Here is a 27,750-nt window from a genome sequence, read left to right as displayed (position 1 = left end):
GGCCAGGAGCTGCAGGGAGACTGGAATAAGGAGGTGTTTAGTGGATACAGAATTTCACTCTTCTGAGAGTTCTGGAGATGCTGCAGAAGTGCATACTTAAAAATGGGTAAGATGGTAAGTTTTACTGTCGTAATTTTACGACAGTAAAAATCTTTTAAAATGTTATTTCCTAACTAAGCACATCGGAGGGGGTGGTCCTGATTGCAGGCGGGTTGTGGGTGCCAGCAAGGAAGATGTCTGGTGGCCTGGGAAGGCAAGGTGTCTTCAGCGGCAGGCAGAAGAGACGCAGAGGCCTCTGCCCTGCCGGCGTTGTCTGTCTCCTTTGCGAGCAATCTTGGTCCCTCTCGCTTCCGTGGGGCCGCTGGACTGAACCAGTGGTGCTGTCCATCTCCTGGGGCCTCACAGACGTTACACTGAAGACCTCCTACGAGGACAGGGTGGCGGCCACGGAGCCGGGGCTGGAAGCCCATGGGACTGAGATGCACCGTTTAGAGATCAGAGGCTGAGAGCTGCAGTTCCCTGGGCTGGGATACTAATGGGCTGACATCGTCACAGGGAAGCCGGGTGCGAGGCGGCTGCTGCTCCGGACCAGCGGCCCTTCCTTCCAGAGTAGTCTGGACTGAGGGTCTAGCTGGAGGCTGCGTGGGCCAGCGTCCTCAAGTCCTGGGGCTGGCCGATGTGATTTCTTCTCCTTTTCCTTTCCATCTGGGCTGTGCCTGAGCCCAAGAGTGTATCCTCGTGGACACCCACCAACCGTACAGATGGCCAGCTGCTAAGAAGTGAGCATGACATCCCGTCGAGCAGAAGCTGCTGAGACAGGAGTGGTGGGTGCTGTCCAGCCCGTTTAAGCGTCTTCCCCCAAGCTGGCCAGACAGACAGACAGGAGGAGGTGTGGCCGGCTCCCTCAGCGGCCCGGTCAACCTGTTTAGTTCTCTTCTATGAAACTAATGGCCATACAACCTTTCTTCCTTTGCCCAAGTGAGGCAATGAGATGACACTTTCAGTTCATTGCTCTGGGAAACCCTGGAGCGAGGTCTCAGGCCAGTCTGGGGTGTGTGTGTGTGTGTGTGTGTGTGTGTGTGAGACATGCTCAGAACATTCTAGTGGGAAGTATCAGGTCAAGAAAGTTGAGTTGGGGTTAGTTAAATACAAGGCCAGTGAGTATATTTATATTCCTAATTTTATTTGGTCTCCTCTCTGCCTCTGCATCTTCCTTGTCACCCTCTATTGCCTGCAATTAGTTTTCTGAAAGTCATCTTTGACAGAAAAAATCAAGGCACGAGTCTTTGTTTTCCTATGGTTATTCCATCTCCATTGGTTTTGGAGGGGGTTATGAAAAGGAGGCTCCCTTCGTTTTGCAGGGGGTTATGAAAAGCATCGGAGAAGGCAATGGCACCCCACTCCAGTACTCTTGCCTGGAAAATCCCATGGTTGGAGGAGCCTGGTAGGCTACAGTCCATGGAGTCGCTAAGAGTTGGACACGACTGAGTGACTTCACTTTCACTTTTCCCTTTCATGCACTGGAGAAGGAAATGGCAACCCACTCCAGTATTCTTGCCTGGAGAATCCTAGGGACAGCGGAGCCTGGTGAGCTGCCGTCCATGGGGTCGCACAGAGTCCGACACGACTGAAGCGACTTAGCAGCAGCAGTAGCAGCAGCATGAAAAGCATGGGGGTCTTCAAGGCTTCCTTTTACCCTTTGTTAAAACTGTTTTAAAATTAATTACCAAAATATGTATTTATTGTGAAAACCTAGAAATGCAGTCAGCGGAACTCACGTGGGTGCCGAGGGCCCTGGCCCAGCTCCCTCCCGCTTTCTCTGCCCAGCTTCAGGGCCGCCCCTCCCAAGCTGCCTCACCCGCAAGCTGCCCTTTCCTCTGCGCACGAAGGACGTCTGGGGTGCCTGGCAGGCCTGAGGCGGTGGCCTCGACCAGGGTATTCTGTACCTCAGAACCCCACGTGGAATCTTCACGCCTACAGATCTGGACTCTGTGGTCTAGTGGGTAGGTAGAATCTTTGACAGCATTCAAGCCAGCCTGAAGCAGAGCTGGTGCTGGGAACACACAGGTTTCCTCCATTCATGTGGGCAGCCACATAGTGCTGAGAGGTGTTAGACATGGGTTACATTGTTCCGTTCCGTGCTCAATCATTCAGTTGTGTCTGATTCTTTATGACCCCGTGGACTGTAGCCTGCCAGACTCCTCTGTCCATGGGATTTTCCAGGCAAGAATACTGGAGGTGGTTGCCATTTCCTCCTCCAGGGGATCTTCCCAATGCAGGGATTGAACCTGTGTCTCTTGAATCTCCTGCATTGACAGGTGGATTCTTCACCACTGCACCACCTGGGAAGCCCAGGTTACATTATGGAGACAAACAGGACAGGATGTGCTGTGGGTTGGAGTGGAGGGAAGAGGAAAGCTGATGGTATTACATTGCCTTCTTGTCATTGTCCCCAGTATGAGTGGGAGATCCCTTCCCTGAGAATAGGTTTTTTGGTAGAAGATGGGAGAGGAATTGAGGACATTGAATGCCGACGTGGGGTGGACTGTCAGAAACGGAAGGCGGTGTACAGCCCGTGCAGGACTGCCACTTTCATTCTCAATATTGCTGAGTGCCCTGAGAATTTTTTTAAAGGCAAATGAGAAGAGGTGCCTTAGGACACGTTTCAGCCTGAAGCTTCACTGGAGTGCTTAGAGAACTGCAGATGAGGGGGTGATTTCTCCCAGCTCCCACGGGTCCCCGTGAGAGGATGAGCGTGGGGCCAGGCATTGCTGTTCTCGCCGAGTCTTGGGCAAGATACCTCCTCAGCCAGTGCTCTGGTTAGCTTCCACCTGTGGGCATTTATGGGCAGAAAGAAGGACCCAGACGGAGCCCCTTGTACCTGCAGAACCAGGGCTACACCAGATTTCACGCATCTTTGCTATTTGTCCACAGCCTCACACCTGGGAGCTTTAAAGAACATAACCTTTTTTTGTTTGTTTGCGCCACAGAGCATGTGGGATCTTAGCTCCCTGACCAGGGATTGAACCCCAGCCCCCTGCACTGGGAGTGTGGAGTCTTAGCCACTGGACCCCCAGTGTGTTAGCTGCTCAGTCGAGTCCAACTCATTGCGACCCCACGGACTGTAGCCCGCCAGGCTCCTCTGTCCATGGGATTCTCCAGGCAAGAATACTGGAGTGGGTTGCCATTGCCTTCTCTGGGGGATCTTCCCAACCCAGGGATTGAACCTGGGTCTTCTGCATTACAGTCATATTCTTTACCATCTGAACCACCAGGGAAGTCCCAAAATATAACTTTTAGAAATGACTTTTTTGTTGTGTTCTCATGTAAGTGATATACGGTCATTCAAGCATCTAAAACTAGTTCCTGCCCAAGTAGAGTAAATTAGGAAGTCACTATAGTGTGATATTGACAAATAATTGTCTCTGATAGATGACTTGGTAAGCATCTTCTTCTGCAACTTTCAGCATTGGATGGAGTCTTTCCAGCAACTAAGTGTTATGTGTGAAATAGTTTAGCTATGAAAAGAGAGTCTTATGTGGGGTTACTGGGCCTACCAGTTGGAAATGTGGTTAATCTTGGCACACAAAAACACTGCTAGTTATTATTTTTCATTATAATCCATGACAAAGTAATAACTTTGTTATCGGCAAGATAAGTAGTCAAAATTAATTGACATGTTTTCTTTTCCCGTTCTTGGAGGTACTGCACACAGCTGACCATGTCTTTTTAAAAATTTTTTTAGGACAGATTTCTGCGTACACAAAGATGAACCTTGTGACACCGTTGGTAAGTTTAGAGTTAAAATAATAACTCTATACTCTGATAATGTGGAGACATGATAACCCTTCCAGTCTGAAAGTGCCATCCTTAGAGAAGCTCTGCCTTTTCCGTTACCTCGTTTTTTGGTACATTTGATTTATTTACTTTGATTTTTGATTATTCATTGATTTTATTTTACTTTTCTTCTTTCCTAAAAAGTTTCGCAATTTCTTATGGCAGCAGTCATCTAGACAAAGGGTTAATGAGGAAGAAATGTAAAGTGCAGCCCAGGGGAGGAGCCCCCAGGGTGCCCGAGGTGACTGTAGTTGGGTTGCGCTTGGCTGAGCCTCTTGATCACCAGTGAGGAGGGGGACCTCACTGAATTATACGATTGTCATGAGATAGGAGCGTCACCAAGTGTCCTAAGAGGTGAGATGTGACTGCAGGGTTGTGGGACCGGTGTGTTCCCCCAGCCTTGGCAGCAGGCTCATCGCTTTCTGGTCGAACAGTAGCGATGCTGACGCGTAACGCAGGAAAACACAGTTTCCCTCTCCCCCCGCCCCTCAGCCTGTACCACCTTCCCCACTCTTCCCTTCACTGGCTGTCTTCTTTCTCTCCTGTCCCCAGTCATGCCTGGCTTGCTCTAGACCTCTCATAGATTTCGAATTGGAACTGGTCTTTGAGTGCAGGAATAGAGTGCTTGGTTAAGGGGACATACCAAGAGGGTTGCCAGTTTTGTTTGCTGTAGCACAAACTTCTGTTCACTAGGAGGTTGAAATATTGCACCATCAGAAGCACAGTTTGGAATTGAATTATAGGAAAAGTGAAGGAAAATGGTATAGAATTGAATATATCTATTACTGTGGAACTCAGATGTTACAAACCTGTGCTTCCCGTTGAGTCCTGGCTGCAGGTAATCCCGAGCCTTTGCTCTGGCTCTGCCGCGTACAAGCTGGGTGACCTTCAGTGAAGTGAAGTTGCTCAGTCGTGTCCTACTCTCTGCGACCCCATGAACTGTCGCTAAATCATGTCCGACTCTTGCCAGCACATGGACTGTAGCATGCCAGGCTCCTCTGTCCATGGGATTTTCCAGGCAAGAATACTGGAGTGGATTGTCATTTCCTTCTCCAGGGGATCTTCCCAACCCAGGGATCGAACCCAGGTCTCCCGCATTGCAGGCGGATTCTTTACCAGCCGAGTCACAAGGGAAGCCCATAGTAAGTCTCCATAATCCATGAAATGGTCACTTCGGACAAAGTCGTGTGTAAGGTCTTTCCAAATCTTGTAGAACGGTAGCTAGCACTTATGTCACATTTCTGAATTTAAAAATGATTTTTTGTACTATACTTGATCAATCCTCTAAAGTCTGAGAACTAAGTGTTAAAAACCAACTAACCAATCCACGCTTTGTTATTTGGGAGCTGTCTCCATAATGGAATCACTCGACAAATGCAGCATGCAGTAGACTTCTGCAGAGGGTTGGCTGGTGTCCGTCTGAGTCTGGTTGGGACAGTAGAGGCCTGGGGTATGTCCGCCTCTGGCAGTCCAGGCCAGCGCTGCCAGCGCATATGCTATCTGGGGGCCTGTCTGCTCCTTCTCAGTGTTCACAAGTCAGCTCCGACAGCTTTAACCCATGTGTTGTGTCCTTCAGCAGGGATGGAGAGGCTGGGTCACCACTGTTAACTGAAGGAAGGAATAAAATTGAATGCAAATGAATGGACGCCAATATTTTTGAGTGGTGTGCATCTGATGAAATGGTTTTCTTTCATGTCATTTAGAGCCGGCTGTAATTTTTTTGAGTATGTCACTTTCATATCTGCAAAGCAGCTGGCTCTCTCATGGACCCTTCCCTCATCTAAACCACGTCCCCGTGCAGCCTAGATCCATCTGCTAGGGCAGTTACAGCAAAGTGTCACAGACTTGGAGGCTTAAACAGCAGACAGTCATTGTCTCAGAGTTCTGGAGGCTGGAAGTTCAGAATCAGAACACCCACAGGGTCGACTCCTCCTGAAGCCTCTCTGCTGGGCTTGCAGATGGCCGTCCTCTGCTTGTGTCTTCTTTCTGTGTATGCCCCAGTCTCCTCTTTCTATAAGGACACCACTTATATTCGATCAGAGCCCCACTCTTATGACCTTATTTAAACTTAAGTACCTCTTCAAAGTCCCTGTCCCCAAATATCTCCACGCTGCGGGTTGTGGCTTCAACTTACGGTTTTGGGGGGACACAGTGCAAAGTCCATAATGTTACTCATTTGACACTTAACCACATACTGCCACTTTCTTTAAAAACAGTCACAAAACCCACATGGTGTTTATTAGTACACATTTATCCTAATACGTCATAATTTACTTATATCAAGTTAGCCAGTAGGAATAATGGGTGATTCGATGAAAATAATAATTTGAACACTGGGCTTATGGAAGTCTTACAGCAGTCTCATCCAGTTTACTTCTATATTTTTGTACCTTCATATTTTGAAATAATTATAGAAGTTCTTTAAATTGTCAAAATAGTACAGAAAAGTCTCTTATCAATCATTCAGCGTCTTACAGTGACATCTTCCATAACTTTAGTGGATTTCCAAAACCAGGAAACTGATTGGCATGATCTTATTCAGGTTTCACTGATTTTTGCATTCATTCGTTTTGGGGTTTGTTTTTACCTGTTGCTCCATGACATTTTATCACGTGTAAATTTGTCCATCCACCTCCCTCAGGCCGGCCCTGAGTCACCCTTTCCCTCCCCGTCTTTCCCTAATCCTGGCTACTCCTTATCTGCAATCTGTCGCTATGATTTGGCCATCCCAGCATCCCACAGAACGGAAAAGTAATCTGAATCACATAGATATGTGGTTGCCAATGCTAGGAGATTTTGAGCAGCTGCCTTCAAATCTCAGAATCCAGCTGTAGCAGGAGGGGCTGTGTCCAGAGTTCTTTAGAAAATGGAATAATCTGGTACCCTGAGAAACTGGCGAAGCTTGGGGTTTATCAACATTTTATATTTGGGATGTAATAGTGGTTTTGTTTGCTTTGTTGCTTTATTTAGGATATAACTTACAGGTAGTCAAAAGTACAAATCTTGAAGGATTTAAAGCATTGATGCCTATACTTGTCTTTTAGTTTATCTCTTATTTGCTGAAATAATTTTAAAGGAGTGTTTTGAGTTCAGTTTTAATGTATTTTTTTAAAATTGTGGTAAAACATACGTATAACATAAAATTTCCCATCCTAACCGTCTTTGTAGTGGATAGTTCAGTGGCATTAAGTACACCCGCATTGTTGTGTAATCATATCCCTGTACTCTCACAGCACTACTCATAAAAAGACAGGGAATGTTCTCAGCCCCTGGAAGGTTCCCTCATGCTTCCTTCAAGTCCTCCAGAGGTATGTCCCCAAAGGTAACCTACTATTATAAATGTTTAAATCCATGTTTTTTTAACAGTTTAATTTAAAAATAGTTTAAACTTTGAAGTTAAATTTGAATGATTCATTCGAAGAGTCTCTGAGGTACTGAGTGGAGTTTGGGGCTCCATGAATATTACCTCCCTCTCACTGCTCAGCACAGCTCATTGGACAGGATTCCTGACCGTGGAAACAGGCAGCAAGGGCGTCTGTCAGAAGTGGGACTGACCCCGAGGCCAGAGAACCAGGTGGGAACACAGCTAGCGCCTGAGGGGGCCCCGAGGGCGAGGCCTGGGCACAGGTCGGTGGCCGGGCCGTGGGGAGTGGCCCCCTCTGCCCCCGCAGCCACCCTGTCACCACTGCTGAGGCCCGCCCTCTCTCCACCCTGACCTGCGTGGGGGCGAGGGGGGCTCTGGCCCTTCGGGCCTCCACAGGGGAGACACAGGCACGTCCACAACGAGTGAGTGTACTGGGGGTCTACAGAGAGGGTGCCTTACCGAGGAAGGATGGTGTGACAGCGAAGGATGACAGTGTCCTCTGCACGTCTGAGCTTTCAGTAAAGGCTGAAGCCCGAGCCACTGACATGTCCTTTGTGCACATTGCAGGGTTCCTGCTGACACAGGTGAGGGGCCTCCCTGACCCTGAGTCTAAGGCAGGCCTGACTGCTGCAGGGGTTAGACTGCACCAAGCTGCCCCACATTGGCCAGGAGCCTGGCTGAGCAGACAAGTGGACACACTTTTAAATAACCACGCCAGGTAGACCCTCCCACCCTGTTAGGCTACTGAGGGAGGGAAGGGAAGATACCTCAGCGTCCCACTCACCTCCAGCTTCGGGGGAGACACACACAAGGAGAGCTGAAGACAGCTCTTGAGGCAGGAGGGTCTGGGAAAGCAGGCTTCTTCTCTAGCAGAAGCAGCTGCCGCCTCACTGGGGTCCCTGCTGGGCATATTTCAGACTTGCCTTTGTGGCTTGTGGCTGTTCCTCTGTTGAGTTGCTTCATCCTCCAAGATCTGCTTGCCTGCCAACATCCTGATGCTGAGGCCTCCTAGGTGAGAAGAGGGTGCCGGAAGTGCAGGGTCGTGGAGGCGGGAGATCTCTGAAGGCCGTGGTGATCCTTTGCGCTCCTCCTCCGAGACCCCCAGGCCTCTCTGTGGTCCAGGCATGATGAGCCACATCTCTCCACAGCCTGGCTGACCAGATGCATCTTTTTTTAAAAATTGATCTACTTTTAATTGGAGGATAATTGCTTTACAATAATGTGTGGGTTTTTGCCATACAACAGTATGAAGCAGCCATAGGTATAATTATGTCCACTCCCTCTTGAACCTCTCTCCTGCCTCCCAGTCCATCCCACCACTCTTAAGTTGTCAAAGAGCACCAGTTTGAGCTCATCGTATCATATAGAAAATTCTGCCTGGCTATCTGTTTTTCATATGGTAAAAAATGTTTCCATGGTACTCTTTCAATTTATCCCACACTCTCCTTTGCCTACTGTGTCCACAAGTCTGTTCTCTAAGTCTGCATCTCCACTGCTGCCTTGCAAATACGTTCATCAGTACCATCTTTCTAGAGTTCATGTATTCATTAGTATATGATATTTTTTTTTCTCTTTCTGACTCATTTCATTCTGAATCATAGGCTCAAGGTTTATCCAGTTCATTAGAACTCACTCAAATGTGTTCCTTTTTATAACTGAGTAATATTCCATTGTACATATGTACCAAAACTTCTTTATCCATTTATCTGTCGATGGCCATCTAGGTTGCTTTTATGTTCCAGATATTGTAAATACTGCCACAGTGAACACTGGGGTACATGTATTTTTTTCAGTTATTATTTTCTCAGGGTATAGGCCCAGTAGTGGGACTGTTGGCTCATATAATAGTTTAATTCCTAGATTTTTAAGGAATCTCCATACTGTCCTTCATAGTGGCTGTATCCATTTATATTCCCACCAACAGTGCAAGAAGATTTTCTCCACACCCTCCCAGCATTTATTGTTTGTAGACTTTTTGATGATGGCCATTCTGACTGGTGTGAGGTTACATCTCATTGTAGTTTGGATTTGCATTTCTCACTGCTGATGGTGATTGCAGCCATGAAATTAAAAGACGCTTACTCCTTGGAAGGAAGGTTATGACCAACCTAGATAGCATATTTAAAAGCAGAGACATTACTTTGCCAACAAAGGTCTGTCTAGTCAAGGCTATGGTTTTTCCAGTGGTCATGTATGGATGTGAGAGTTGGACAGTGAAGAAAGCTGAGCGCCGAAGAATTGATGCTTTTGAACTGTAGTGTTGGAGAAGACTCTTGAGAGTCCCTTGGACTGCAAGGAGATCCAACCAATCCATCCTAAAGGAGATCAGTCCTAGGTGTTCATTGGAAGGACTGATGTTGAAGCTGAAACTCCAATACTTTGGCCACCTCATGCGAAGAGTTGACTCATTGGAAAAGACCCTGATGCTGGGAAGGATTTGGGGCAGGAGGAGGAGGGGATGACAGAGGATGAGATGGCTGGATGGCATCACTGACTCAATGGACATGGGTTTGGGTGAACTCTGGGAGTTGGTGATGGACAGGGAGGCCTGGCGTGCTGCGATTCATGGGGTCGCAAAGAGTCGGACACGACTGAGCGACTGAACTGAACTGAACTGAATAATGAGTGATGTTGAGCATCTTTTCATGTGTTTATTAGTAATCTGTATGTCTTCTTTTGAAAAATGTCTGTTTAGGTCTTTGGCCCACTTTTTGATTGGGCTGTTTATATTTCTGGTATTGAGTTGCATGAGCTGCTTGTGTATTTTGTAAATTAATCCTTTGTCAGTTATTTCATTTGCTATTATTTTCTGCAATTCTGAGGGTTCTCTTTGCACCTTGTTTATAGTTTTCTTTAAGAATTTTCCACAATTTATTGTGATACACACAGGCAAAGGCTTTGGCATAGTCAATGAAGCAGAAATAGATGTTTTTCTGAAATTCTCTTGATTTTGCTAAATCCAACAGATGTTGGCAATTTGGTCTCTCGTTCCTCTGCCTTTTCTAAATCCAGCTTGCACATCTGGAAGTTCTTGGTTCATGTACTGTTGAAGCCTAGATTGGAGAATTTTGAGCATTACTTTACTAGCGTGTCAGATGAGTGCAACTGTGCGGGAGTTTGAACATTATTTGGCATTGCCATTCTTTGGGATTGGAATGAAAACTGATCTTTTTCACTCCTGTGGCCACTGCTGAGTTTCCCAAATTTGCTGGCATATGAGTGCAGCACTTTTCACAGCATCATTTTTTAGGATTTGAATTAGCTCAGCTGGAATTCCATCACCTCCACTAGCTTTGTTCGTAGCAATGTTTCCTTAAGTCCACTTGACTCCAGCATGTCTGGCTCTAGGTGAGTGGTCACACTATTGTGGTTATCTGGGTTGTGAAGATATTTTTTTTTAATAATTCTGTGTATTCTTGCCACTTCTTAATATCTTCTGCTTCTGTTAGGTCCATACCATTTCTGTCCTTTATTGTGCTCATCTCTGCATGAAATGTCCCCTTGGTATCTCTGATTTTCTTGAAAAGATCTCTAGTCTTTCCCTCTATTCTTTGCATTGATCACCTAGGAAGGTTTTCTTATCTCTCCTTGCTATTGTTTGGAACTTTGCACTCAGATAGATATATCTTCCCTTTTTTCCCTTGCTTTTCATTTCTCTCCTTTTCTCAGCTATATGTAAGGCCTCCTCAGACAACCATTTTGCCTTTTTGCATTTCTACTTCTTAGGGATGGTTTTGATCACCACCTCCTGTACAATGTTACAAACCTCCATCCATAGTCCTTCAGGCACTCTATCTATCACATGTAATCCCTTGAATCTATTTGTTATGTCCACTGTATAATCATAAGGGATTCAGGTCGTACCTGAATGGTCTAGTGGTTTTCCCTACTTTCTTCAATTTAAGTCTGAATTTTGCAATAAGGAGTTCATAATCTGAGCCACAGTTAGCTCCTGGTCTTGTATTTTCTGACTGTATAGAGCTTATCCATCTTTGGCTGCAAAGAACAGAATCACTCTGATTTTGGTATTGACCATCTGGTGATGTCCATGTATAGAGTTGTACTTTGTGTTGTTGGAAGAAGGTGATGGGAATACCAGACAACTTTACCTGCCTCCTGAGAAATCTGTATGCAGGTCAAGAAGCAGCAGATAGATCCGGACATGGAACAACGGACTGGTTCCAAATTGGAAAAGGAGTATGTCAAGGCTGTATATTGTCACCATTTGCTTAGAATTCCAAATTCCATGGACTGTACAGTCTATTGGGTCACAAAGAGTCGGACACAACTGAGTGACTTTCACTTTGGACTTCCCTGATAGCTCAGTTGGTAAAGAATCCGCCTGCAATGGCAGAAGACCCCGACTTAATTCCTGGGTCAGGGAGATCTGCTGGAGAAGGGATAGGCTACCCACTCCAGTATTCTTGGGCTTTCCTGTGGCTCAGATGATAAAGAATCTTCCTGCAATGTGGGACACCTGGGTTTGATCCCTGTATTGGAAAGATCCCCTGGAGAAGGAAAAGGCTGCCCACTCCAGTATTCTGGCCTGGAGAACTCCATGGACTATATTCCATGGGCTCACAGAGTCGGACAGCTTCACTCACTTTGCTTATTTAACTTATATGCAGAGTACATCATGCAAAGAGACGGGTTGGATGAAGCACAAGCTGGAATCAAGACTGCAGGGAGAAATATCAATAACCTCAGATATGCAGATGATACCACCCTTATGGCTGAAAGGGAAGAGGAACTAAAGAGCCTCTTGATCAAAGTGAAAGAAGAGAGTGAAAAAGCTGGTTTAAAACTCAGCATTCACAAAATGAAGATCATAGTGTTTGGTCCCATCATTTCATGATAAATAAATGGGGAAACAATGGAAATAGTGACAGACTTTCTTTTCTTGGGCTCCAAAATCACTGCAGGTGGTGACTTTAGCCATGAAATTAAAAGATGCTTGCTACTTGGAAGAAAAGCTATGACCATCCAAAACAGCATATTAAAAAGCAGAGACATTACTTTGCCAACAAAGGTCCGTCTAGTCAAAGCTATGGTTTTTCCAGTAGCCATGTATGGATGTGAGATTTGGACCATAAAGAAAGCTGAGCACCGAACAATTAATGTTTTTGAACGTTGTTGGAAAAGACACTTGAGAGTCCCTTGGACTGCAAGGAGATCCAACCAGTCAATCCTAAAGGAAATCTGTCCTCAATGTTCATTGGAAGGACTGATGCTGAAGCTGAAACTCCAATACTTTGGCCACCTGATGCGAAGAACTGACTCATTGGAAAAGACCCTGATGTTGGGAAGGATTGAAGGCAGGAGGAGAAGGAGCCAACAGAGGATGAGATGGTTGGATGGCATCACCGACTCGATGGACATGAGCTTGAGCAAGCTCCAGGAGTTGGTGATGGACAGGGAAGCCTGGCATACTTCAGTCCATGGGATTGCAGAGAGTCAGACACGACTGAGTGACTGAACTGAACTGATAGTTTCCTTTGCTGTGCAAAAGCTTTTAAGTTTAATTATGTCCCACTTGTTTATTTTGTTTATATTATTTTATCTGTACCCTGGGTGGTGGGTCACAGGATCTTGCTGTGATTTATGTCAAAGAGTGTCCTGCATATGTTTTCCTCTAAGATTTTGATGGTTTCTAGTCTTGCATTTAGGTCTTTAATCCATTTTGAATTTATTTTTGTGTGTGGTATTACAAAGTGTTCTAATTTCATTTTTTACACACAGCTGTCCAGTTTTCTCAGCACCACTTATTGAAGAGACTATCTTTTCTCCATTGTATATTCCTGCCTCCTTTGTCAAAGATAAGGTACCCATAGGTGCATGGGTTTATCTCTGGCCTTTATATCTTATTCCATTTGTCTATATTTCTGTTTTTGTGCCAGTACCATACTGTCTTTTTGACTGTAGCTTTGTGATATAGTCTGAAATCAGAAAGATTGATTTTTCCAACTTTTTTCTTTTTTCTCAAGATTGTTTGCATATTCAGCATCTTTTGTGTTTTCATACACATTGTGAATTTTTTTTGTTCTAGTTCTGTGAAAAATGCCATTGGTAATTTGATAGGGATTGCATAGAATCTGTAGATTACTTTGAGTAGTATGGTCATCTTCACAGTTTTGTTTCTTCCAGTCAAAAAACATGATATATCTCTCCATCTGTTTGTGTCATCTTTGATTTCGTTCATCAGTGTCTTTTAGTTTTCTGTATACAGCTCTTTTGTCTGCCTAGGTAATTTTATTCATTGATTTTTTTTACTTTTTGTTGCAGTAGTATATGGGATGGATTCCTTAATTTTCTTTCTGATTTTTCATTGTTAATGTAAAGGAATGCAAGTGATTTCTGTGCATTGATTTTGTATCCTGTGACTTTACTAAATTCACTGATTGTGTGTGTGCTTAGTCGCCCAGTAGTGTCCAACCCCTGCTATCCCATGGACTGCAGCCCACCATGCCCATTTGCCCATGGAATTCTCCAGGCAAGGATATTGGAGTGGATAGCAGTTCTCTTTTCCTGGGGACCCTTTCCTCATAGAACTAGGAACAAGAGAAGAATATTGCTTCTTGCTGTTTTTATTCAACATTGCTGTGAAGGTTCTATCCATGGCAATTCACTGATTAGCTCTAGTAATTTTCTGATAGTATCCTTAGGGTTTTCTTTGTATAGTATCATGTTATCTGAAAATGGTGAGAGTTTTACTTCTTCTTTTCCAGTCTGCATTCCTATTATTTCTTTTCCTTCTCTGATTGCCATGACTAGAACTTCCAAAACTATGTTGATAATAGTGATGAGAGTGGGCAATTTTGTCTTTTTCCTGATCTTAGAGGAAATGCTTTCAGTTTTTTACCTTTGAAAATAATGTTTGTTGTGAGTTTATTAAATATGGCCTTTATTATGTTGTATTTATCTATGCCCATTCTGAAGAATTTTTATCATAAATGGGTGCTGAATTTTGTCAAAAGCTTTTTCTGCATCTATTGTGATTATCATATGACTTTTATTTAAATGTGTTAACGTAGGAAAAGGAGTAAGTCAAGGCTGTATATTGTCACCCTGTTGATTTAACTTATATGCAGAGTACATCATGAGAAACCCTGGGCTGGAGGAAGCACAAGCTAGAATCAAGATTGCCGGGAGAAATATCAATAACCTCAGATATGCAGATGACACCACCCTTATGGCAGAAAGTGAAGAAGAACTAAAGAGCCTCTTGATGAAAGTGAAAGAGGAGAGTGAAAAAGTTGGCTTAAAGCTCAACATTCAGAGAACTAAGATCATGGCATCTGGTCCCATCACTTCATGGCAGATAGATGGGGAAACAGTGGAAACAGTGGCTGACTTTATTTTTTTGGGCCCCAAAATCGCTGCTGATGGTGACTGCAGCCATGAAATTAAAAGATGCTTACTCCTTGGAAGGAAAGTTATGACCAGCTTAGACAGCATATTAAAAAGCAGAGACATTACTTTGCCAACAAAGGTCCATCTAGTCAAGGCTATGGTTTTTCCAGTGGTCATGTATGGATGTGAGAGTTGGACTATAAAGAAAGCTGAGTGCTGAAGAATGAATGCTTTTGAACTGTGGTGTTGGAGAAGACTCTTGAGAGTCCCTTGGACTGCCAGGAGATCCAACCAGTCCATCCTAAAGAAGATCAGTCCTGGGTGTTCATTGGAAGGACTGATGTTGAAGCTGAAACTCCAATACTTTGGCCCCCTGATGTGAAGAGCTGACTCATTGGAAAGGACCCTGATGCTGGGAAAGATTGAGGGCAGGAGGAGAAGGGGCCAACAGAGGATGAGATGGCTGGATGGTATCACCGACTTGATGGACATGGCTTTGGGTGGACTCAGGGAGTTGGTGATGGACAGGGAGGCCTGACGTGCTGCGGTTCATGGGATCGCAAAGAGTCGGACACGACTGAGCAACTGAACTGAACTGAATGATGTATCACATTGATTGATTTGCAGATATTGAAGAATTCTTGCATCTCTTGGACAAACCTAACTTGATCATGGTGTATGGTTCTTTTAATGTGTTGTTGGATTCTGTTTGCTAGAATTTTATTGAGGATTTTTCCATCTATGTTCATCAGTGATATTGACCTGTAAGTTTCTTTTTTTGTGATGTCTTTATCTGGTTTTGGTATCAGGGTGATAGTGACCTCATAGAATAAGTTTGGAAGTGTTCCTTCCCCTTCATTTTTTGGAAGAGTTTGAGAAGAACAGGCATTAGCTTGTCTCTAAACATTTGATAGAATTCACCTTGAAGCTATCTGCTTTGAGGCTTTTGTTTTTTTTTTAGAGATTTTTGATTGCAGTTTCAATTTCAGTGCTTATGATTGACTTGTTCATAATTTCTGTTTCTTCCTGGTTCAGTCTTGGAAGGTTAAAGTTTTCTAAGAACCCGTCCATTTCTTCCAGGTTGTCTTTTTATTGGCATATAGCTGCTTATAATGGTCTCTTAGGATTCCTTGTATTTCTGCATTGTCTGTTGTAATCTCTCCTTTTTCATTTCCAATTTTGTTGATTTGAGTCTTCTCCCTTTTTTTCTTGATGAGTCTAGCTAATGATCTGTCCATTTTATTTATCCTAAACAACCAGCTTTTAGTTTTATTAATCTTTACTTTTGTCTCCTTCACTTCTTTTTCGTTTATTTCTGTTCTGATCTTTATGATTTCTTTCCTCATACTAGCTTTGGGGGTTTTTTGGTTCTTTTTCCTGTTGTTTTAGGGTAAAGTTAGGTTGTGTATTTGATGGTTTTTCTTGTGTCTTGAGATAGGATTACACTGCTATAAACTTCCCTCTTAGAACTGCTTTTGTTGCATCCTGTAGGTTTTGAGTCATCGTGTTTTCATTGTCATTTGTTTCTAGAAATTTTTTAATGTTTGTTTTTTGTTTTACCGTGTTTGTTTTAATCAGCTTTAATGCCATAACAAACAGTGTGTGGGATTTCAGTTCCCCAGCCAGAGATTGGACCTGAGCCTCTATGGTGGGAGTGCTGAATCCAGGACAGTAGATTTCCAGAAAACCCCTGACCCCAGGGAGTATTAATTAGTGATAACTCCTACAAATGCTCCAGCTGTATCCAAGACCCAGCATCACCCAACTGCCAGCAGCACTCAGTATAGGATACCTCACCCAAATAACAAGCAAGATAAATACACAAACCTAATCATCTGCAGACAGGCTTCCCACAGACACCCCTCACACAGCCCTGCCCACCAGAGGGAAAAAACTCACCTCCTCTGACCAGAACGTGGGCACAAGTCCCTCCCAACATGAAGCCTAAACAAACCACTGGACCAACCTCACCCACTGAGGGCAGAGACCAAAAGGAAGAAGAACTACAACCCTATAGCCTGGGGGGAGGGGACCTAAAACGCGGTAAGTTAAAGTGAAAAAAACAGAGAAATATTGTGCAAATGAAGAAACAAGGTAAAAACTCACAAGACCAAATAATCGAGGAAGAAATAGGCAAACTACTTGAAAAAGAATTCAGAGTAATGGTAGTAAAGATGACCTAAAACCTCAAAAATAGAACAGAGAAAATGCAAGAGTCAGTTAACACACTTAACAAAGACCTAGAAGAAATAAAGAATAAGCAGAGACAAGCAACACAATTACTGAAATTAAAAATACCCTGGAAGGAATCAGTAACAGAATAACTGAGGCAGAAGGATGGATACGTGAGCTGGAAGATAGAATAGTGGAAAAAACTGCTGAAGAGCAGAATAAAGAAAAAAGAATTGAGGATAGTCTCAGAGACCTCTGGGATGATATTAAATGTACCAACATTCAAATTATAGTGTTATAGCCACGCATTCCAGGAAACAAGCTCACTCAAAAGGACGATGCAGATAGTGAAGTGCAGTTTATTATACTGGCGGGCGCAAGGCAGAGTCTCTCTTAGCCAAGGACCCTGACCAGCATTTGTGAAAATCTTTTATACCCCATGTGTATCCACCACCCAATTTCCTTGTGACTTACAGAAACAAAGGAAAGGTAAATACAATCACAATAACCCTATCATTCATGTGTTATGTGTTCAAACAATCAATAATCAATAAGCCCGAGGTTACATTCCAAACAGTCAATAATCAATAAGCCCGAGGTTACAGAAAAAACCTTCTATTGTCGTTTCCACAGGCACTAAGCACAGAGTTCAGAGTCCATTAGAGAGGTGGCCGAACATGATGAGCACCAACAGGCCTAAGATGGAGTCCAGGCCCTATGAATTCCTTCTTCATTCCCCCCTCTTGATGCTCCTAGTTATCGAAATGAGCATCATTCATTGAGATATATTGTTCTTTAGCCCTCTGGCCACCCACCTGAGAGAATGCTATCAACCTCTGGGTTACAAAGTTCACAAGACATTGTAAGAAGCAGGGCCCACAAAGCAGTATGATTAGAACTATTATGACAACAGTAACAATAGTTTTCCACCAATCTCCCTTTACCCAGGACAGGACCGAAGTCCAAAAGGGAATATTTTCATCAGACATGGCTTTCACTTGATTTTGCATACCTTCCAAGGCAGTAGATACATTTTTAGACAGGTCAGGGATGTATACACAACATTCGACTTTAATTATGGCACAAGTCCCTCCCTGGGCTGCTGTGAGTATGTCTAATGCCATCCTATTTTGAATTACTGCCTTCCTCATCTGAATTTGTTTTTTGTTCAAGGCTTGAATGGCTTTTGTACTATCTAAGAGGGCCTGTTTAGTGAAGTTAGTTAAGGCCTCCACCTTAATCATGACATCCGTTGTCCCTACAGAGGGTACAAACAAAGCAGCAAGATAGTCATACCATTGGAACACAGATCTTGTCCATCTTGCGTGCAGATAGGGCAGGTTTACTGGAGGTTGGTGTAGGCTAGGCTTAATACTGCCATGGGTGAAAGCAAATCCCTGTGTGTAACACCCTACCCAGCCAACTGGTAACCATGGCCATAAGTTAAGCCCACAGAGCCACTGGGTCCCGTTGGGGGCTACCCAACGGATTCCAGGATTATATTTCCAGTCAGAACTGGGCCACTGAACTGACTGATTGGGGTGATAGGTAACTTCTATGATTTGTTTACATTGTTCAGGAGACAAATGACCCATATATTTTAATTCTTTTGGGTCTAGGTGGCAGTCTCCAAATCCAACTTTGTGGTTTTTTTTTTGTTCCCAGCAAATAGTAGCGGGAGCAATCAACTGTCCTTTCTCAGGAGTCATCCAGAAATATTCATCCCAGACCTGGTAGTATTGCTCAAGGTACCAGGAGGCCTGTCCCCCTTGTAAGGGAGCCCTTCTCTTTTTTTTTTTTCATATATGAGGTATAAGCTCTTGTTACCTCCATAAGACTAGTGTTCATATTAAATGTAACCCTATGTCCCTGGCCCATTGATGGCTTTTTTTTTTACACCAGGAGAGCAAAGAAAGGTTATGATTGGTGAGAGAAAGGAAAGTTCCCTTTTGTTGTTTCAAGAAGGAGCACAGTGGTATAAAGTCTCCATAACGAAGTGGCGACACCCACCAGGGGAGTCCATCCATAACTGACAGGGGCATAGCCCCACATACCCAACAGGAGGAGTTGTGGAAGTCCACGTAGGAATGTGCCCATGAGATGAAGACGTTGTCCTGTGCAGGAACAGTGGTCAGGTTCAGAACTGTGTTGGTGAGGCCGAGTAGCAGGAGTCGTTTACCCAGCTCCATCCTAGAGAGGGCTCGTCTGGGACCTCGTTTTCTTCTTCCTCTTCAGAATGATCTTGGTTTCCCGTGGGCAGTGGGGTCTTTCTGGGTGGTCAACTCGGCGTCTTCCGGGTCAGCGTGGTATGCCTTCTTCGCTCTGGTGTGATGGATCCAAGGGACAATGCCTGCAACTTTAACTGCGGTAGGGGTGGTTAAAACAACAGTTTAAGGACCTTTCCATCAGGGGGCCAGTGAGTCATGTTTCCAGTCTTTTACCCATACCTGGTCCCCTGGTATAAACTCATGCATCTGCTCCCCCAAGGGGAACGGTATTCTTTCTTGCACAAACTTAGTTACTTGATTAATTACCTTACTTAGTTGTTCCATCTGCTGTGATATCCCATCTCCCCTTACCTGAAGTATATCAGTTGTTACCTGTCTTATTATGAGAGGAGGCCTCCCATACACAATTTCATAGGGAGAGTAGCCGTGGGACCGTGGGGTCATCCTGAGCTTGAGCAAGGCCATGGGAAGTAAATCTACCCAGGAATAGTCAGTTTCTATAATCCATTTAGAAAGTGTCTCCTTTAGTGTCCGGTTAGTTCGTTCTACCATTCCGGAGCTCTGAGGCCGGTAGGCGGTGTGTAACTTCCATTTTATATTCATGGCTTTACTTACTTGTTGTATCAGATCTGATATGAAGGCTGGGCCATTATCTGATCCTATGCTGGTGGGGAATCCAAATCGGGGAACTATTTCCCTAAGCAGGCTCCGAGCTACTTCTGATGCTCTCTCAGTTCGGGTGGGGAAGGCCTCCACCCATCCCGAGATTGTACATACCAGGATCAACAGGTAGCAAAAATGGCGATATGGTTTCATCTCAGTGAAGTCCACTTCCAGATGTTTAAAAGGAAGAGTACCTTTTAATTGGATACCTGGAGGTTTTGGTCTGCACCCTGGAGCGGCGTTAATCTGAGAGCAGGCATTGCAATTTTGGGATTCCGTTCTTCCGGTAGTTCCCACCATCCTTTTTCTGTCTTGGTGGCTCCCTCTGCTTCAGCTAGTTGGTTTTGAGCCTCAGTGTATGTTGGGGAGTCTAGGGCCAGCTCGGGTAGCTCAGCTAGGACAAAAGTTCTCATGGGGATTTCCCCGGATTCTTTTTTGTCCTCAGCTGCTCGTCTGGTGGTCTCGTCAGCCAGCCTATTCCCTCGAGCCTGTGGGGTGTCTTCCTTCTGGTGCCCACGACAGTGCATGACTGCTACCTCCATGGGACTCCAGCCAGCGTCTAGCAGAGTCAGGATCTCCTCCTTATTCTTAATGTCCTTTCTATTGGCTGTTAGAAGGCCTCTCTCCCGGTGTAGCACCCCATGTACGCAGAGCGTAGCAAAAGCATGCCGGGAGTCGGTGTAGACGTTCACCTTCTTACCCTTTGACAATTGCAGTGCCCGGACTAAGGCCCATAATTCAGCTTGTTGGGCTGACCAGTGTTGTGGTAAGGAGCTGGCCTCGATAACAGTCCTCTCTGTGACTACAGCATAGCCTGACATTCGCTGTCCTAGCTTTACCAGGCTGGTGCCATCAGTATACAGAGTCCAGTCAGGATTTGAAATTGGCCTGTCTCGGAGATCTGGACGGCTAGCATAGACCTCCTCTAAGACTTCCTTGCAATCGTGAGTGGGTCCACCTTCTCCTGTTGGGAGAAGCGTTGCCGGGTTTAAACCCTGGCAAGGCTCGATACGGAGGTTGGGGTTTTCACATAGCAGTCCCTGGTATTGAATAATCTGGGAATTGGACAGCCATTTGTGGGGATCTCCTCAAAGGAGGGTGTTGACTTCATGTGGGACCTTTACGATCAGGTCCTGACCGAAAGTTAATTTTGTGGCTTCATGTACCAGTAAGGTGACCGCGGCTACTGCCCACAGACAGCTAGGCCAGCCGGTGGCAACGTTATCAAGTCGCTTTGAAAGGTAAACTATCGGCCTGTCCCACATTCCCAAGGTTTGAGTCAAAACCCCCATGGCTGTTTTATCTTTCTCGGTCACATATAAGGTGAATGGTTTGGTGAGGTCTGGCAATCCCAAGGCGGGGGCAGAGGTGATTGCTAGTCTTAGCTCCTCAAAAGCTTTTTGCTGTTTCTCAGTCCAACTTACTGGATTTTTCTTCAGGCCCTGTCAGGAGCTCAAATAGGGGTTGGGCTATTTGAGAATACCTTGGAATCCAAACCCTGCAGAATCCAGTGGCTCCTAGGAACTCCCTGACTTGTTGCCGAGTCTTAGGCGTGGGGAGCCTCAGAATTACCTCTTTTCTAGACTGATCTAGCAATCTTGTGCCTTATTCTTCCCTCTGGCTCTTTGGCAGAACGGAGCCTTTGTTTAATTCCAGTGGTTCCTCCCCCTTGTCTGGGAGTACTTACCGGGAGTGGAGGGTAGAGTTTAGGGAACGTAGAGGCAGCATCCGGGGTGGTAGAGTCTGGTGGGCTCATTGTCCCTCCAGCTGAGGCTGGAGCCTGCCGAGTGGGCGGCTCTACAACCTGTGGAGCTGTTGGGACCGCTGAGGAGTCCGGGAGGCTTACTGGTCTCGGGCTGGTTCCTCCGGTTGGGCCTCCAGCAGCCGCGGTGATACTAGTTGGCAGGACCATCATCCAATACGGCGGTGGGGGCAGTTCATCTCTTTCAGGGTCCTGTAAAATTTCCTCCTCATCCTTGGTTACCTTTTGGGCCATCAAGATTTTTCCTTCCCCGCCATGAGCATAAAAACGGGCCCATTTGGGGGTGTCTTGGGCTATTCCCAGCCAAGAGTCTATGTAGGGGAACTGATCGGGGTGTCCAGGCTTTCCTGTAACTATAGCATAGACTGCCTTTATGAGATTTAAGTCCATAGTTCCCTCTGGTGTCCAGCCAAATCCCATGGAAGGCCATTCGACTTCACAAAGGGTACGGAGCCGGCCTGGTGTCATTTTCTTTTCATAGTCTCCATTGAACCCTTTCTTAAAATTCTTAATCATATTCTCCAATACAGTGGCCTTAGATCCGCTTCCTCCCATTTTCTTACCTCTGGATTTCCCTGTCCCGGGGCCTTCCCGAGAAGCCAATCTACCTGTTTCCACTGGTAGGGGAGATGATGGGTCACACAGCAGATGGGTACCTCCTGGGGGAGGGCAGAATACGAGCACACGGAATTCAATATCTCCTTTTTAAAACCCTGTGGCGACCGTTCGGCATGTTCCCTAAGACGGCGTGGACACACCTCCTAACTGGCTTTCTTAAACCCTAAGTTCCCTTTCTTTATCCCTGGCACGGCCGTCGACCCGAGTGCCAAGTAGCTATTGTCGCCAACCTAAACCAGTTTTCCTATGTGTCTCCCTTCTGGTCCCTCCCAGGGGGGTGATCAGGCCCCCTCTTCCACCCTACTGGGTGGGTTCCTCCGCACCTGAGCGCTCAGTTCCCTTGCTGCTGTTCACTACCTGCCAAAGCGAAGAAACCGGGCGTTGAAAGGCCAAGTTCTTCCAGAGGGGCGAGGCGCCTTCCCCCCCTAGGAGATTCAAGCTACAAAGCCTCGGGGTGGCCTCAAACGAGACCTGTCTCCTCAAAGTGAGGAGTTTCCCGGCCCATGCACCAAATGTTATAGCCACGCATTCCGGGAAACAAGCTCACTCAGAAGGACGATGCAGATTGTGAAGTGCAGTTTATTATACTGGCGGGCCCAAGGCAGAGTCTCCTCTTAGCCAAGGACCCCAACCAGCATTTGTGAACATCTTTTATACCCCATGTGTACCCACCACCCAATTTCCTTGTGACTTACATAAACAAAGGAAAGGTAAATACAATCACAATAACCCTATCATTCATGTGTTACGTGTTCAAACAATCAATAATCAATAAGCCCGAGGTTACATTCCAAACAGTCAATAATCAATAAGCCCGAGGTTACAGAAAAAACCTTCTATTGTCGTTTCCACAGGCACTAAGCACAGAGTTCAGAGTCCATTAGAGAGGTGGCCAAACATGATGAGCACCAACAGGCCTAAGATGGAGTCCAGGCCCTATGAATTCCTTCTTCAATAGGGGTTCCAGAGAAGAAAAGTAAAAGAAAGGATCTGAGAAATTTTTTGAAGAAATTATAGTTGAAAATTTCCCTAATATGGGAAAGGAAATAGCCAAGTCCAAGAAGTGCAGAGAGCCTCATAAAGGATAAACTGAAGGAGAAATACACCAAGACACATACTAATCAAACCAACAGATTAAACACAAAGAAATAATATTAAAAGCAGCAAGAGAAAGCAACAAGTAACATACAAAAGAAGCCCCATACAATTAACAGCTGATCCTTCAGCAGAAACTCTACAGGCCAGAAGAGAATGGCAGGGTATATTTAAAGTACTGAAAGGGAAAAATCTATAGCCAAGATTACTCTACCCAACAAGGATATCATTCAAAATTGTTGGAGAAATGAAAAACTTTACAGACAAGCCAAAGTTAAGAGCATTTAGCACCACCAAACCAGCTGTACAGCAAATATTAAAGGGACATCTATAGGCTGGAAACACAAGAGAAGGAAAAGACCTACAAAAACAAACCAAATACAATTAAGAAAATGCCAATAGAAATACCAGTTCAGTTCACTCAGTCATGTCTGACTCTTCGCAGTCCCATGGACTGCAGCATGATAGGCTTTCCTGTCCATCACCAACTTTCAGAGCTTGCTCAAACTCATGTCCATTGAGTCAATGATGCCATCCAACCATCTCATCCTCTGTTGGTCCCTTCTCTCCTGCCTTCAGTCCTTCCCAGCATCAGGGTCTTTTCCAATGAATCAGTTCTTCACATCAGGTGGCCAAAGTATTGGAGTTTCAGCTTCAGCATCAGTCCTTCCAATGAATATTCAGGACCGATTTCCTTTAGGATGGACTGGCTGGATCTCCTTGCAGTCCAAGGGACTCTCAAGAGTCTTCTCCAGCACCACAGTTCAAAAGCATCAATTCTTCGGTGCTCAGCTTTCTTTCTAGTCCAAATCTCACATCCATACATGACTACTGGAAAAACCATAGCTTTGACTAGATGGACATTTGTTGGCAAAGTAACGTCTCTGCTTTTTAATATGCTGTCTAGGTTGGTCATAGCTTTCTTCCAAGTAGCAAGCATCTTTTAATTTCATGGCACAGTCACCATCTGCAGTGATTTTGGAGCCCAAGAAAATAAAGTCTGTCACTGTTTTCATTGTTTCCCCATCTATTTGCCAGGAAATGATGGGACCGGATGCCATGATCTTCATTTTTTTGAATGTTGAGTTTTAAGCCTTTTTCACTCTCCTCTTTGACTTTCATCAAGAGGCTGTTTGGTTCTTCTTCACTTTCTGCTACAAGGGTGGTGTCATCTGCATATGTGAGGTTATTGATGTTTCTCCCTGCAATCTGATTCCAGCTTGTGCTTCATCTAGCCCAGCATTTCGCATGATGTACTCTGCATATAAGTTAAATAAACAGAGTGACAATATACAGCCTTGACGTACTCCTTTTCCTATTTGGAACCAGTCTGTCATTCCATGTCCAATTCTAACTGTTGTTTCTTGGCCCGCATACAGGTTTCTGAGGAGGCAGTTAAGGTGGTCTGGTATTCCCATCTCTTTAAGAATTTTCCACAGTTTGTTGTGATCCACACAGTCAAAGGCTTTGGCATGTCATTAAAAGCAGAAATAGATGTTTTTCTGGAACTCTCTTGCTTTTTTGATGATCCAGCAGGTGTTGGCAGTTTGATCTCTGGTTCCTCTGCCGTTTCTTAATCTAGCTTGAACACTTGCAAGTTCATGGTTCATGTACTGTTGAAGCCTGGCTTGGAGAATTTTGAGTATTACTTTGCTGGCATGTGAGATGAGTGCAATCATGCAGTAGTTTGCACATTCTTTGGCATTGCCTTTCTTTGAGATTGGAATTAAAACCGACCTTTTCCAATCTTGTGGCTTACGCTGAGTTTTCCAAATTTGCTGGCATATTGGGTGCAGCACTTTCATTGCGTCATCTTTTAGAATTTGAAATTGCTCAACTGGAACTCCATCACCTCCACTAGCTCTGTTCATAGTGATGCTTCCTAAGGCCCATTTGACTTCGCATACCAGGATGTCTGGTTCTAGGTGAGTGATCACATCATCGTGGTTATCTAGGTCATTGAGATCTTTTTGTATAGTTCTTCTGTGTATTCTTGCCATCTCTTCTTAATATCTTCTGCTTCTGCTAGGTCAATAGGAACATATATGTCAGTATAAATGGATATATACAGTATAATAGGAACATATGTATCAGTAATACTGTAAATGTAAATGGGTTAATAACTCCAACCAAAAAACAGAGACTGGTCAATGGATACAAAAACAAGACCCATATATGTGCTGTCCACAAAAGACTCACTTTAGGCCTAGAGACACATAGATATTCTATGCAAATAGACATCAAAAGAAAGCTAGAGTAGTAATTCTCATGTCAGACAAAATAGAACTTAAAGAACATCAGAAGAAATAAGGAAGGATCTTACATAATGATCAAGAGATCAATCCAAGAAGAAGATATAATAATTGTAAATATTTATGTACCTAACATAGAAGCACCTCAATACACAAGGCAAACACTAACAGACATAAAAGGGGAAATCAACAGTAACACAGTATTAGTAGGGAACTTTAACATTTCACTTAACACCAATAGACAAATCATCAAAACAGAAGATTAATAAGGAAACACAAGCTTTACATGACACATTATACCCCATGGACCTAATTGATAACTTCAGGACATTCCATGCAAACGCAGAGGAATACACTTTCTTCTCAAGTGCACATCGAACATTTTCCAGGATAGATCACATATTGGGTCACAAATCAAACCTCAAAATAATTTAAGAAAGTTGAAATCATATCAAGCATTATTTCTGACCACAGTGCTAAGAGTCTAGATATCAATGATAGGAAAAAACTGTAAAAACCACAAATACGTGGAGATTAAGCAATATATTTCTAAATAACCAACAGGTTACTGAAGACCAGGCACATTTAATTACGGTCAAGGAATGTGGGGTGTTTGTCCTGCTCCTACCCTCAGCTATGGGCTGAGCTATGGTCAGGCTTATTTGACAGCCTAATTCAAGGGCTTCCCTGATGACTCAGTGATAAAAAAACCTGCCAGCCAGTGCAAGAGATGTGAGTTCAATCCCTGGGTCAGGAAGATCCCCTGAAGAAGGAAATGGCAACCCACTCCAGTATTCTCACTGGGAAATCCCATGGACAGAGGAGACTGCTGGTCTACCGTCCATGGGGTCACAAAAGAGCTGGACACAACTTATTGACTAAACACAGCAAATTCAGGTTTTATGAATTTAGTTTTAATTATCGAGATTTAGCTTTTTCCTTCCTTGGCCTCATAAAAGTTTTTAATTACTGGAAAATCCTCCCTTTTCCTCCCCCGGGAGAGGGATGTGATAATCCTACACAAAGGAAAATGGAAATACTCCACAACCTTGTGAAATATGTCACACAGCAGGCCAGGGAGAGGCTGCCAAGGGGCTCTGAGCCCAGTTGGTGTCCTGGGGCTCTGCTGCTCTGGCCTGATGGTCCCTTCCCATAGCTGTCCCCAAACTTTGATGGAGGACCCTTGCTGTGTGACCCAGAGCACTGTCACAGAGCTCCCTGAGTGGTCTGCCTGAACCCGGGGACTATTCATAGACGTGGCCACTGACCTCCATGCAGCAGGTCCGTCTGTGAAGGAGGAAGGGAGCTTCACTGACAGGATGAGGGCGTCCAGGAATGAAGCAGCATCTCCTTCAGAAGTCTGTTTCAGGCCAGCCCTCTACGAGGCCACAGATGTAAAAAGTGCTGGGGAACCAGTGAGAGGTAAGGGAGGCTGGGGCTACAGTGTCATAACACCGCCCCAGCTGGGTTTTTATTCACTGAACGTGAAGAAGAGAATTTTGAACTATGTAACGTCATAATTTAGGGCTCAGACATGAAAGTAAGAGCAAGTTTTATGTATGAAAGCAAACATCAATATGTATCCATCTGGCTGTACATTATCCCCTCTACAGTAGTCACCCTAGAGGACCATTTGCTTATTCCAGTCCTGGTGCTATGGCCGGAACTGTGGACACGCCTTTGTGGATTTCCTTCAGAGTGAGCATTCATCTTCTCTGTTTTCATGGTGCTGGTCAAGCTTCATTCTGGTTTTCAACTGGAGAGATGTCAAACGTGCTGTTCGCTGAATGAGGCTGGAAAATGTTTGAGGTAAAAATACGAAAGTTTTATCAGTCAGTCTCGAGTTTCTTTGTTTCTGGGGGCTTTCCTATTTGTTCATTTTACTTTACTTTGTTATTCCTTGAGACCTTACAGAAGTCACAATTCAGTTTTGCTTCAAACTTGTTTGTTGGAAGTCCTTGCACATGATTGCCTTCCGGGAAAACTGCCCCACTGAATAAACAAGTCCTGTTGTGCGCATATCCTTACCTCATACCCATCTCATGGGCATGGTACACCCTGCTTCAGTTTCAGGCTTATCCACACTATGTCTTTTGTGTTTTTTCTGAGACATTTGCAAAGGATAAGACTTAACATTTAATGACATATTAGTTGTCCCAAATCAGACAACTTGAGGTCTTCAACAAATTCATCTGTTTGTCAGAAATTATGATTATAATTATGTTCTTGACCATCCTGTGATTTTTTGAGAGGTTTTATGAAAGATTTTAATTTGGGGAATAAAATATGCATGTACCTAGCAATTAGGGGTTCAGACTATTTGGGAAAGTGCTACCTTCTTTATCATACAATAAAAAAATAGGTCATTCCCTTAAGAGAGTTAGGAAAGTCACATTCTATCAATGTTAG

General features: G+C 44.5%; 1 protein-coding gene and 1 long non-coding RNA gene across 5 annotated transcripts in view; one reads left to right on the top strand and one right to left on the bottom strand.

Annotated features, from left to right (window-relative positions):
* Nucleotides 1–27,750, top strand: part of ADAMTS17 (ADAM metallopeptidase with thrombospondin type 1 motif 17) — a 397,426-nt gene that overhangs the window by 90,590 nt on the left and 279,086 nt on the right. For all 4 annotated transcript variants that reach the window (XM_081551355.1, XM_081551354.1, XM_081551353.1 and 1 more), the window contains exon 7: nucleotides 3,746–3,789. In XM_081551355.1, coding sequence (XP_081407481.1) covers nucleotides 3,746–3,789 — 44 coding nt within the window. The remainder of the gene's footprint in view (nucleotides 1–3,745; nucleotides 3,790–27,750) is intronic.
* On the bottom strand, nucleotides 7,077–26,818 carry LOC145530283 (uncharacterized). Its single transcript, XR_014071633.1, has 3 exons — nucleotides 26,610–26,818; nucleotides 23,498–25,114; nucleotides 7,077–8,209 (listed from the first exon to the last, which is right to left on the bottom strand). It is a non-coding gene; the product is annotated as an uncharacterized LOC145530283 (long non-coding RNA).

Source organism: Giraffa tippelskirchi, chromosome 12 (genome assembly GCF_054371585.1).
Source record: "Giraffa tippelskirchi isolate mGirTip1 chromosome 12, T2T-mGirTip1v1.2.pri, whole genome shotgun sequence".
NCBI classification, from domain to species: Eukaryota; Metazoa; Chordata; class Mammalia; order Artiodactyla; family Giraffidae; genus Giraffa; species Giraffa tippelskirchi.
This window is presented reverse-complemented; position numbering and strand designations above follow the sequence as displayed.